Consider the following 14,827-nt stretch of genomic DNA (forward strand, 5'->3'; position numbering starts at 1 on the left):
GATGAATCACACCTCCAAACTTTAGTTATAGATAGATACGTGCTAAAGTCAATTTTATGACACTTCATTAGATGTGTTGACTTGGCAAGTTGCGTGACGAGTCACACCTCCAAACTTTAGTTATAGATAGATATGTGCTAAAGTCAATTCTAGGACACTTCTCACTAGACGTGCTGACGTGGCAACTTGAGTGACGAGTCACATCTCCAAACTTTAGTTATAGATAGATAAGTGTTGATGTGGCAAGTTGCATGATGAGTCACACCTCCAAACTTTAGTTATATAGAGATACGTGCTGATGTGACAAGTTGAATGATGAGTCATACCTCCAAACTTTAGTTATAGATAGATATGTGCTGATGTGACAAGTTGCATGATGAGTCACACCTCCAAACTTTAGTTATAGATAGATACGTGCCGATGTGACAAGTTGCATGACGAGTCACACCTCCAAACTTTAGTTATAGATAGATACATGCTGACATGACAAGTTGAACGATGAGTCATACTTCCAAACTTTAGTTATAAATAGCTACATGCTGATGTAGCAAATTGAATGATAAGTCATACCACCGAACTTTAATTATAGATAGATACGTGTTGATGTGGCAAATTGAACGACTAGACATACCTCCAAACTTTAATTATAATTATAGATCATACAACATTCTATACAATAACTACATACTCACAAAATTAACCTACATAACTACTTCCAACCACAATTTTTTCACTAACATTAATCCTAACCTGATTTTGTTGTCTAATCCTAAACAAAAACTTCCCCATAAATCTTAATCTAATTAAAACAATATCTTTAACTTGCGATCTACTCCAGATAAAATATTTTAATGCTATAGTTTAAATTCTTCTGGTAAAACCATACGGAGAAATATTTTGATGATAAGCGTGCAATACTTTTCAATCTATGTACGAGACCATCGGATTTAGTCCCCGAATACATCCATAAAATTCGGTCCCCGAGTATCCAATGGGCCTGAACAAAATCCCCATCATAGATGGGGGAGAGCAAAGAAAAGGCTGACACAAAAAATGGGCTCGTTCAAAAGAAAGAAAGTTTGTTGCAGTCAAAATGCTCAACAGCGCACGCGGGTGTGGCAGAGATAAGTACACTTAAATCAGAACTCCTTTTTCCTCCTCCTCTCAAAACGACGACTGTGCAAAACATCCAAGTAATTCCACATGGGCTGCCCGCTGCAGTGACAGTGCTGAGTGCAGTGTGTAAGGGAAGGGAAGGAAGAAAGTCATTATAATTAATTATAAATCCCTCTGCCTTGTTACAGAGTTGTCGAGAGTGAAAGAAACAAGGTCCTTGATCGATGGGTACCCCTGAGAAGAATCCATAAGACTATCGACGTGTGTCAAAACACTTGGGACTTTCCCAAAACGGGTGGCGAGATCAATGCTCTGATGAGATGTACTAACCACTGACGGTTGTCGTCATTCTCGTGGAGGCCACTTAGTCTTCATTTGTGAACTCTGACACTTTTGTTCGTATGTAACCGTGACACTGTTCCTTTGGGCGTCAAACTTGCAGGCTTAAACATTTAGAATATCGTTTTTCCATTGGCATCTACTGTTTAGCTCCAGTACGTTCACCAAGGCTTAAACATCTGGAATATCGTTTTCCATTGGCATTTACTTTTTAGCTCCAGTACTTTCACCAAACGTCTCTACAGAAAACGACCACCTGGTTCTATTTTTAGCAAACAGGGAGCCTCCTCGCATCTGTCATATATAGATGTATATCCAAATGCCTAAGGATAAACTACTCAGGAGGATAGATCCATAATCACTTTCTATTATGTTGATGATAGATAATGGAGTGTGATGTATTCAAAAATTTTATACAATCTGATTTTGAAGCAGCATTCATTTTCATAATGATTTAATGGAAAATTCTTACCATTTTGATTAACAATCTTAGTAACTCTTCAAGAAGTTAGAAATCCATGTAATAAAAATGAGGTATATGTTTAGTTGAGGATAAAAGTGTGAAAAAAATAAGCATGAAGAGATTTTGGATTGTTGTGGGATATTATATGTTTAGTTAAGGATCAAATATAAAAAAAATAATTATGAAAATATTTTAGATTTTTTATGATATTTAAAAATAATAATAAAATAAATATTAGTAGTTTATAACCAGTATCACTTAAATTTAATAGTCATCTTGTTAGTTAAGTCAATTTTTGTGATTTTATCTATTCAGAATTTGTATTGCAAATGTAGAAATATATTTTATTGTAAAAAATATATCGTTTTTAAAAAAAATCATAAATTAGATATATATGTTTTACTATAATTATATATAATTTTTTATGGTCTCTAAAATGTTCTTTCATATGATAAAATTTTATCAAAATTTTAATTATATTTTATGATAAAAATCATTAAATATGACTATAACGTATTAAATTTAGACTTTAGTGAGAAGAAATTTTTGTTTTACATGTCATACTTAAGTCTTAAAATATACATATAATATTCTTAAGAAAAAATAGACTTGATATATTTCAAATTATCATATAAGTAACAATCAAATGCAAATATAGAACACAAACATAAAAAGATAGTAGAAAGGAGTAGGAAGGAATTAGTAAAGAATTCCAAAATCACCTTTTATATAGTTAAAACATTTGAGTAATGGAGGATTGATAGAGTTATTAAATATTAATGAATGATTCTTAGTCAGCTAGAAAATATTCTTACTTGCACAAATTTAGTTTATAAGTAACGATAATCATAGGAAAAGTCTTAAGTTAAAGAAGCTTAAGCAATAAAAATGATTTTGAATATATGTTTAATTAAGAATTATATATGATAATAAGGAGAAATATGAGATTTTTTCAATATTAATGAGATCTTTCAATAAAATAGTAAATTTCATGGTTCTTCAGAGGTAATTTTTCTTACAGATATATACGTTAAACTTAAGCATAATATTTTATGACTATATAGTAGAAGAGAACATCCATCATATGCAAATCTGAAAGGAAAACATAAAAGAACAAAAGGTTTGTATCCCAGAACCACTTATTATATAACTCAACAATAACTCACAATAATCAATGAGAGAATATTGCATCCTTCTACATACATATACCTTTATATTCTTATTAATATGTTTTCTTTAAGAGATATATACATGTGGAGAAAATCTAAATAAGTCATGTACACATTTAGAGAGATTTCCATCCATTATAATACCTTGTTTGAATCATTAGTTCAACAAACTCTGAAGAAGGTGACACTCATTTGGTCAATTTTTGTTCCCTATTAATCGGGTAAGTGCACAAAGTTGGGTTCCACTTAAGGAGAAGCACATGCTTTGGAAAGTGTGTAGCTAGGAACGGGGACCTGCTATTTAATGAACGGGGTCCCCTTATGCTTAGGGGGCCTGAGCCAGAAAAAAAACTTCTCCTTAATTAAGGGACATGTAATTAGAGTTTTCTAGTACATTGACTTGTAGCTTCCCTTAATTAAAATCTTAGCAATTCGGTTAATGATGAACATGAGAGATGATCAATTGGGATAGTGATGCAATTGATGTACCTAAGAAAGATGATTTTGGGATAGTTTCTTTATTGAACCTCTCTTGTGCAAATATTGTGTCATACTTGTAATGAAAATTCTTTTTGAATTAAAATATCATGATGAAACTTGTCCCTTCAAACAAATCATATCGTAATGAAACTCATTCATGATATTTCAATAGATCCTAAAGGAAATCATCCTTGTATGATATAAATATATCTCCCCTCTATGTAGCCACTCATAGCTTAAAAATCATCTCCATCCTTATTGCCCAAGTTCCTATTTAGTTGTGAAAAACATCTATTAAGGCACCCTTTTGTCACCATCAATGATGAAAAAGCCAATCCTTTATAGAGTCACAATCTATAAGCTTGCCTTCCATACTCCTTTCAATACAACATACTTAGAAAGTAATGCCATTATAGATGATAAGAAACACAATTACAAGAAAAGAAAAGGAATGATGTCATTATATATATATAGGTTAAATTAAAACAAATAATTTAACTAGCCAAGTTTTTAAAAATTTCACCATTTTGTTCCAAAACATATATTAAATATTATATACAAGCACTAATAATAGATTTTTTCAAAGAAGACTACAATTAACCTAAGAGTTCAGTATTAGATACTTTTCAATCCTCAAGTTAGGATGAACTAGATATAGTTTCAAACTTATAGTCAATTTGGATAGAAGGAGAAGTAAAGATTTTGAGGCAAAGAAGAATGAAATGAAGGACAAGGGATATGATCATTTATCTTTTGTATGGTAACTTAAAAGCAATTATGATTTGTTCTCTCAAGCTTCTTGGTCCATAATACTTTTATGGGGAATGAAATATTTTATAAATAACTCTCCATTTCTTAACAAAAAAAAATGGCTGGTTTGAAACAATAAATGATACTTATTTTGTTGAGATTGGGTATAAGAAATTTCATGGTGGCTTTTATATAATATGCAGCTGAATATAGACCTGAAATTTGCTGAAAGGTAGAATTTAATTTTTAGGAGAATTTATAATAGAAGTTTGGAAAGGATGACCATTAAAGTTTGAAAGTAAACAACTAACACATTCTTTACGTCAAACCCTCTCCCTACCTAAATATAAGCAAGTGTTGGTTATTAAATCTCCTTTGTCATTAGATGCCATCTAAATATTTAATGTTTTTTAGATTTGTTAGATTCTTATAGTTTTTATGTAGATTTTGCCTAACTCTCTATTTGAGTCATATTTTTTTATTTCTTTGAAATAGTAAATAATAATCCATCTTCTTCAAGGAAAATAGATTTTCATACACATTTTGTTTGCATTTGATGTATCTTAAAAGAGTTCAAGAACTTCATTTGTAATGTATTTTTAAGTTTTGGGTCCATAGGTCTAAGATCATATTCTAGTTGAGGGAGGATTTTCAAAGGGATAGAGATGGAATTTATGTGAACTTGCAATTAATAGGCTGAGGAAGATGGACTTGGTTGACCTAAGGCTTCAACTTACCTTAAAAGAGAGGTCTTATAAATATTATATGTCATTTATGTGTCTTTTAGCCTCAAATATATATTATAAATAGAGAAATATTATTTGTATGCTCTCCCTCGAGGTGACCAATTCAGACATAATACTATTAACACATTTGACAAAGCAACAAATCATGATCTCCCAATCAATCAACACTTGAGATTGATATTAGTATTATGTACCACATCAGTAGAGCATGATACGGGCTTTCTAAACATTATATGTTTTGTTATGTATCTTATAATCTCAAATATATAGTCTAAATAGAGAGAAATATAATTTGTTTTCTCTTCCTCTAGGTGATCAACATAGACATAACATTATTAATGTACTTGACAAAGCAACAAGTGATGATCTCCCAATCATTCAATAGTTGAGGCTGATGTTAGTATTACATTGCACATTAGCAGATCATGCTATGGCCTTCTCAAATTAATAAGTGTCTTTTTTTGGCATTTTTTATAGGCTTCAACTCTTAAGCATGTCTTATACTAGATTTGTCACCATCCATCACTAGATGAATTCTACAAGTAGTTATTGCATTTATTATTGCATGTAGCTTTAATGATGTAAGCCATGATTAGACACTCAATAGACTCTATGTAATGTTAGAGATGGTTTTAGAGATCACGGATATGTAGGTTCCTTCAAATTTGTTACTTGCTAAATTGTAGTGAGGGCCTTTTTATAGGTGGACATGATTGACATCATTCTCAACTTCTTAAATTGAAAAGTTTATGGAACTTGACTCTTTGGCAGTCTTAAGCAACAATACAACACAAAGAATAATCATTTCAATAGGTTTAGATAGTATAATATGATATGTTTTGTATTTATGAAAGTTTCGCATCCCAAATTATAATGGAAATGATACCATTGACCTTACTTGTCTATGGATGATCATTCCCAATTTATTAATAAATTGAAAAAAGTTAAAGAATTTGAATAATTAACAAGTCCTCAGCAACAATAAAACACAAAGAACAATCTTTAAATAAGTATAAAACATAATATAATATTTTTGAACTTATAAAATGTTTGTAATTCTCCATCTATAATAAAAATGATACCATTGACCTTATGTGCCTATGGATAACCAAATTTATTATTAGATAATTGATTTCCTATCTGAATTTAAATTGCTTCCTAATAATGAACTGATTATTTATTAAAAAAACCCTACAAATTCTTATTTTGAATCATTAGACCGTTGATGGAAATATCGTTGGGCAATGGATACTATAAGCTTAACAACCTCTATTGCTCCAAAGGGTATTGGTTGTTCTTAAGTTTCTATGGATCTAATTAGTGAATGGCCTAGAGAAGACTCATTTGTGCATCATTGTGAAGAACCAAAATTTGTACACAAGCAAACCCCCCCACCACAATGATTGCTGGAAAAGTTCGGGGGCAAGCTTGCTGTCAAAAAGGGTATACAAATAATCTTGTTAGGAGGTTGCGGAGATGACAGGCAACAGCTGCTATTCATGGCTATACTGATAGTTCTGATCAAATCATTTTAAACGATGCAACTAGCTTTTATAAGCCTTATTGGTTTGATTTCGATTAATAACTTTGCTGTAATCTTTTTAATTTGGCTGATTCTTTTATTTAGAATAGCTTTCTAGGATAGGAAAGTCAAGGACGTTTTCTATGATAAAGAAAATTAGAAGCTCTTTACAGAAGGACTCTCCAAAGCATTCTATCTTACTCTTATTATATACATGAATACGATGGGTGGATTAATGTTAACCATTACAATCGTCCCACACCAATGAAAACCGCTGATTGTAAAGATAAGCAAAGAAAACGACGTAATAGTTAAAATTATGTTAATTTACCGCAGTACCAGATGAGGCTCACATGCATGAACTCAAACAAGCAACAAACATTGAATTTAATGGTTTTGTACAAATATCAGACTTTGCTTGTTCAGATTATAGTCGTCTGGTTTGTCTGTGTAGTTAGTAGCCAGACTGTAGCTACCAGGGAACTTTAATAGGAACGAGAATCACATGGGACTGTACCCTTGTCTAATTACACTTCTAATCTAATATTCATGGCTTCCCCATACAAATCCAAGTACCCGTATCTCACAAAAATCAAACAAAATTGCTCAGATAGTGTCAAAATATACAAATTTGAAGGAAATGCAGGTGACAGGAGGCTATCAATTAATTATATGTCGACCTTCCTGTAGACACTATTGAAGTTGCCACAGAAAACACTTCCATTAATTAATGGCCATCTATCAGATGGACCCATTTAGCAGAGACGTGTCAAACTTAACTGGTGAGAGAACAATCTGAATATGGCTATTCAACAGATTGTATGATTGTTTTAACTTTGTCGTTTTGATTTGTAATTTGTTTGGAGAGTCCAACATGCAATAGACAAACAAACATAGGGGGTTTGGTGAGACTCATGGGAGTAGGTTTGATCTTTTAGGTTTCTTGTTTCTTATTGAATTGTGAAAAAAAATGTTTTCAATTAATTTGAATTTAATAATTTACAAATTTTATTAGCAAAGAATATAATACCTAACCTTAGAAAGAAACAAATTTGAATATTTAATGTCAAGTTAGTTCAGGTTGATACTTAATGGTTATGTGAAAAAAAGTTGTTAATTTAGTTAAAATAATTTAAGAAGGATTTTGGTCAAATTATTAGGGTCAAATTGGAAAGATTTGACATTTGATGGACTTGTCACTTTGATTTTAGGCATGTATGATAAGGGTAAAATTCATCACTTCAAATTTGTCAAATTTGTCAAAATGTGACAATCCAAAAGACCACAATAACCTAGATTGAAGGTATGTAGCAAATTAGGTTGTTTGTTAATCTTCCAATTTCTTAGGCCACGTGTAAAATTTATGTAAAGTGTCATATATATGTTTAACACACTCTAGACACCCAGAGTCACAATAGATATTCTAGGGAGTGTAGTAGTAATATAGTTTTAGTAGTGTTGATTTGAAATTTATGTAAAGCATCATATATGTGATTTACATATGTAGAAGTATCTATAGTTTCAAAAGGCCATTGTAGAGAGTGTTAAGTAATAATATAGCTTTTATTAGTGTTGATTTAGCAATATCTGGAGGATGTTCGAATGTTTTAGGATAAGTATTAATCTTCCATGTTGGTTTCACGATGTTTCATAGTCATGATAATTTTTGTTTATTATGCCTTTTTAGAAAGGAAGTCCATAATAAATATATCCTTGAACTGATGTGAGCTTTTTAGATTAATTCATGTTGTTGTGATGTGATGCTTGTTGTAGCACCTTTATACTCTTCTTTTCATTTTATACAATTTATTTTTCAAATTTTAGGACAATGATAATGACATAAGGCACACATAAACAATAAGACAATTATAGTAACTATTTTTTTTGGTTTTCTAAAACATAGCATATACAATAATAGCATTCAATGACTAATTTTAATCATAAATAAGTTGAATTGATGTTCAATAATTGAATATCATTATCTCCAAAGGTAGAGATTTTACATGTCTATCCACTTGGTTGGAGGAGTTAAATCAACTTGGATAAGATACTAATAGGGAAAAGGTGTTTATTGTGTTGGCCACATGGGCTATACTCAATCTATTGCTTGAGGTGGTGATATGACAAGTCAATTGTAGTGTAATGGTTTTCATGGCTTTTTTTCCCCTTGAATTGCCTTGATTTTTATTTCAAATTCATACCTTTCACCTAATTGGAAAAGTAAGTGATGAAGGAAAATTGCTTCAATTGCACAAATATACCCAAGGAGGTTGAATTGATGAGTAAGAAGAGGAATTTTAGAACATCATGGAGTGTTAAGAGATGGATGATTTCTTATGAGGATAAGTTTATTGATTTAGAATTTAATGTTATACGCTCTAACACTTATAATAGAGAATCTTTCAACAATATGGAGATATGAATGGATCCTTTAATCAATATGTTGGGAATCTTGTGTGACACTCCAACATACAATGTGTGAGGAAGTAAGGAGATACATAAGCCAAAATGGGGATTGTGGCATATTCAGAAGGAAAAGTGGATGCATAGAAGCTCAACAATTAGATTTTGTATTAAGAGACATATTTTTACTTAATGAAGTGAAGAATAATACTTATATTTTGCATCCAAAACCATAAATGATTGAAATCTATGCTCAATTTTTGGTTTTGAAGAAAATGTAACTAATAACTTAGAGGAAGGAAATCAATATAATAATCAAATCTTTGTTTTATCCTACTTGATCAAAATATTCTAATCGCCCTAGAAAGTAAGAAGTGTGTTATATTATGTTGTGAAAATTTGAAGGCATTCAATTTAATTGACATTATGTATAAAATCTAACAAAATTTGGTAGTGTTAAATCATTAATCCAATTAATTATTATAAAATAAGAACATTAATATAGAGTGCACATGCATTCTAAGTTTTTTCTCTTCTTTGGTTTTTTTACATATGTTGAACAAAAATATTCATGTTTGGTTAATAACTAATGTTAATTAGAAAATTAAAAAAAAACATAATAATTAATTAAAATATTTTACAAATGATATCATTTGCAAATTTTACTCCCTATAAAATCTCATGTCATGATGACTCCATTTGATGGTCCAAACCTTCAAAGAAGAATTTCTTCTAAAAATTATGTGAACAAATAGAAAGAGACATCATTAAAACATTTGAAAGAAAGATATTCATGTAAAAGTCTTATTTTTATAAGAATTTCAAATATGCTAAAAAAATAAATTTTAAAATTTTCATTTTAAAATTTTGTTTTATTCACAAATTAATAATATTTAATAAGAATTTTACATCCTACATTCAAAAATATTAAATAATTTTTATCTTCTAAATCTTAGAATTTTTTTGGCCTCTTATAAAGGAGCTTATTATTTAACTCACCCTACTAAATATAATTTACATTAAATACTTTTTAAGAAAAAAAATTGATAAATAAAGAACTGAAATGGTCATAGGAACTATACAAAAAGATTATCTTAGCTTATCTTAATATAACTATACAAAAGGGTTGGGCACTTGAAGAATTAATAATAGGCACATTCGTCAAGATATCTTCTTTAAGGTTAAATGACTTAAATGATTGAGTTGTCCAAGTATCTCATCACATTAGACATGAAATAATACTCCCATCAAATAGGTGCTTTGAAGGACACATGAAAGAAAATATTAAAGAAAAGCTAAGGGTTGCATGATTGACTTGTTCTTTCAAGTTTAGTTAATTTGATACGCAATTAGTTGTGTTAAGAGATACAAAAATGTAATCTCATTTATTATATATATAGGATGATAAATTGAATTTGAGGGAAAAAAAAGTTGACACATTTTATGTGGTATGATTAAAAAATAAGTTTGTTTTTAATTTTTTATTATAAATTTATTTTGGATTAATTTGATTTTATGAAGTATATTAAAGAATGATCAATTAAATGTGTTAAAGTTTTCTTATAAATTTCATTTTTTCTTTAAATTTTGGAATCTCAATCTAATTTACTTCATCCATTTATCTATAAACTAGGATAAATTTTTCTATTAAAAAATTAAAAAAATTGACCAATATTTTTAAAAATTACCTATAGCTAGTATTTTATTTTTATTTTTTATGTTCCAATGTTGAAATTGTTAAAAAGACTAGTATATGAATTTTGAAGTTCTTAATTTTTACTTGATTGAAAATTGAAGTGCATACAAATAAAAATGATATTTATTAATATCTATAAAAAGCCAACTTTGTGATCCCATAATTAATTATTTCTAATTAAAATAGATTACTAAGAATTAGAGTTAGGTGAATTTTGTATTTAAGATCTTGTAATTGGAGAAATAAGAATGTAGATGAGGAATGATGAGGGAGCCTTTAGTGAGTGGATAAAGTGGATTAGTTTGAAACAACATCCTTCTCATTGGGTTACATCTTAGTCAAGCTAGTTAATGGTATTACAATCTCTTACTTTAGTAAGTGGAGAAAGTGGATTAGTTTGAAACAATGTCCTTCTCATTGGGTTACATCTTAGTCAAGCTAATTAATGGTATTGCAATCTCATACTTAAAAATTATGTAGATTAGATGTTGAGAAACTTGGCAAGAAACCTTGTGTGCAGACTAACCAATGGATTGTCCATTAGGGCAATTTAAGAAGCTCATTTTTGTCTTTGTCATTAGGAGGTCTCTTTCGAGTACATGAGTCCAATTTTGTTTAGGTTTAGGGCCTTTGGTTTTGTGGAAGCATTAGAGTATATATATGCCCTTGGTGTCCCTCTTTTCAAAATTTCCAAAGTATTCCATTAGATTTGTTTTTATAAACTTCCTTTGGTCTTGTTGAACAATTAAAACATTTTTAATCTATTGGTAGAGAAAATTGGAGATTTCATTAGGATTGATATCATAATTTTCAAAGAGTATTGCAGACATATCTCCACCTAATTGTAATTCCATTCATATTTTGTTTGTGAAGGATATTGCTTCAATATGTGAACTTTGAAGGTCTATATTTTATAGGTGAACTATTGTAATACAATTTGGTATTAGATCATTGAATCCAATCTCCTAAGTTTCTTGGCTCCAATTCGGTTGAATTGTCGAAAGAGATCCAAAAAATTGGAAATCCAAATGAGCATTTTGTAGATGAAAGATAGTTGTTTTACTATAGATTGGGATGATGGATTGATGTTATCCTACAAGCTCAAACTAGTGTGATTTCTGGGGGACTTAGCAATGTCTAGTGAATCTTCCAAATTAAATGGTGAGGGATTGGGTTGCAAGGTAATGATGTTTCCAAAGAGTTTGGTTAGGAGATTTGAGCTTGTCTTGTGAAATGTACCTAAAATTTAATACGATGGGGTTTTGGCACTAGATGATTTGCCCCTCATTAGGAAATTTTAAGTTGTTTGGGGAAACTAGAAAAGTTATATCCTAAGTGGATAAAATTAAGGAATGTAGAGGGTGAAGAAATGAAGTGGAAAGATGGTCAATTATTATGTTTTTCTAAGGTGAGCTACACAAAGTTAGTCTTTATTCAAGTATAAGATCGGTTTTCTCCCTTTTTTTAATGTTGCTAAATCATTATAAATGCTCTATCTATTTCAAGGAGTTTATATATGTTCATATTTCTTTCATATATTTAGGATGTTGTATTACTTGTTTGTAGTATAGTTGACCTAAAACTATGTGGTAGGGTATCTTTTTAAAATGTTTCTGTTCTTTTATTTGGAAAAAAGTGAAAGTATCATGTTCTTTTTTAGTATGTAAACTACTTATTTATATTTTCACAAACACGGGTTACTATACAATCCTTGTGAATCTATTCAATAATAATGATATAAAATAGTTTCATAATATATGGATGCTAAGACTCGTTATAATTTTTTATTTTTTGGTCAAGTATGCCATTTTAAATTCTAAAGAAATTTTATCTCGAGGATTGCTAAATTGTATATAGAGGTTTTATCTATCTTTTTTCAATATTAATTATAGATTATAATTATGAAAAGTATTTAATTTAATTTCGTCAATAACCTTGTCAACCTAGAACCTTGTCCCATTTTTTTAATACTTATTATTCTTTTTTTTTTAATAATATTATAACCAAATGAACTATTTAAAAAAAACTTCTTAAATCTAGTTTTACTAACATCCATTATTTTTATAATTTCATATAAATAAAATATCATTTTAAAATAATTTTATATAAATTTTAAAATAATTTGATTTTAATTTATTTTTAACATTTTACATTTCTATGTAATCTAATTACATATAACATTAAACCACTCTTTTGTAACTTTAATTTTGTTAGTCACACCAACCTTCAAATAACTTAAAACTAATCTATATTGAAAGAACATTCCCTACATAGTTTAAGGTATTAGTAGAAAAGTACTAGGAAATGTCTAGAGATCATTACATATGGAAGTATCATAAAGTTAATATATAGTGTTTTTCCTCTTCCACCTTATCCTTCCGAAAAAAAGAAATATTTTTTGACATGAGAGAAAAGGTATATTATTATTACAGTAGATTTAAGACAGGTTACATATAACATTAAACCACTCTTTTGTAACTTTAATTTCGTTAGTCATACCAACCTTCAAATAACTTAAAACTAATGTATATTGAAAGAACATTCCTTACATAGTTTAAGGGTATTAGTAGAAAAGTATTAGGAAATGTCTAGAGATCATTACATATGGAAAAGAAGAAAAAGTGTCATAAAGTTAATATATAGTTTTTTTCCTCTTCCATCTTATCCTTCCCAAAAAAGGAAATATTTTTGACACGAGAGAAAAGGTATATTATTATTACAATAGATTTAGGACAGGTTAAATATACATCATGAGGAGATTTAGAGTTTTATTTGAAAATGGATTTCAACAATGATTTATTTTTTTATAAAGAAAATGTCTTGACACGTAATCAAGATATCATAGATTACAATTTTTAACGTTCAAAAAGAAATTAAATTGTTAAATTTTGTAATTTTATATTAAAATTAAAATTTATAGAAAATAAAAATACTTAAATTTACGTGGAATGTAGGAGTTTTAGATTGTGCAGAAGCTTTGTGAATACAGTATTGAAAACTGATTGCAATGTATGTTGAATTGAATGGACAGGCTACCTGGAAAGAGAAGAAGCAGGTGGATCATCAGATGAAGAACTGAGCTGTGGGGAAATGGAGTTGAACGAAGTAGACCCTCGAGCAGAAGATAAAGAGTTGAAAGACCAGCTGTTAAGAAAGTACAGTGGATACTTCAGCACACTAAAGAAAGAATTTCTGAAAAAGAGAAAGAAAGGAAAGCTACCCAAAGAAGCCAGGCAAAAGTTGCTGGAGTGGTGGGACCTACATAATAAGTGGCCTTATCCCTCGGTACCACTATTAACCATACTATTCTCAGACATTTTTTTGCTTTTCTCTATGTCATCTTTAACAACAATAATAATGTCCATTCTTATCTTCATGAGATTCTCTTTTCTTTTGTCTTAATGATTGCCTTATATTGGGTCCGGACCCGAACCCTTTTCTTGCTTATCTAATCAAAACCATAATAATGTCCATTGTTGTTGTAGGAGACAGACAAGGTTGTTCTGGCCGAGAATACTGGTTTAGATCAGAAGCAAATAAACAATTGGTTCATAAACCAACGCAAGCGCCATTGGAAAGCTCCAGAAGATATGGAGCAGCTTATAGTGATGGATGGCCTTAATCCTCAAGCTGCTTCCTTCTACATTGATGGAATAGATGGCTGAATCATATAATTCTGTGCCTTCTTTTCCCCAAATTATGTCTATTGTCTCATTGCTAGATCTCCATTTGTACATATATAACAATGTAAATCAATGTCCCCCAATACTTATGAAATACATTGTGTTTTTTTCATGTTCATTTCTCTCATCGCTAATTTATAAGATGCGATATCAAATAATCTAAATTAGGTGTTTGATTTCAAGATATAAGAAAAAAATTGGATAAAAATTAAATGGATTATATAATTTATATGTTGTCAACTTATCAATTATTTATATTCGAGTGTTTTTCCTTATAATTTCAATAAATTGATCAATTCATGCAAACTGCATATGGTGGTGAGTTCCTATCATTTATCAACATAATTCTTAATTGATATTTTCACTTGACTCATAATGATGATTAGTCTCGAGATCAATTTTCTTGAAGACAAACAATACTGTATGTAGTGACAAGTTTTTTTATCTTATTTCAACATAT

At 29.7% G+C, this 14,827-nt stretch overlaps 1 protein-coding gene across 1 annotated transcript in view; it reads left to right on the top strand.

Annotated features, from left to right (window-relative positions):
- LOC131074039 (homeotic protein knotted-1) overlaps positions 1-14,485 on the top strand; it is a 29,937-nt gene extending 15,452 nt beyond the window's left edge. The window contains exons 4-5 of the mRNA XM_058010588.2: positions 13,716-13,969; positions 14,170-14,485. Of these exons, the coding sequence (XP_057866571.1) occupies positions 13,716-13,969; positions 14,170-14,349 (434 nt within the window). The 3' untranslated portion in view covers positions 14,350-14,485. The remainder of the gene's footprint in view (positions 1-13,715; positions 13,970-14,169) is intronic.
- Positions 14,486-14,827: the final 342 nt, after the last annotated feature.

This window comes from Cryptomeria japonica, chromosome 4 (assembly GCF_030272615.1).
Source record: "Cryptomeria japonica chromosome 4, Sugi_1.0, whole genome shotgun sequence".
NCBI classification, from domain to species: domain Eukaryota; kingdom Viridiplantae; phylum Streptophyta; class Pinopsida; order Cupressales; family Cupressaceae; genus Cryptomeria; species Cryptomeria japonica.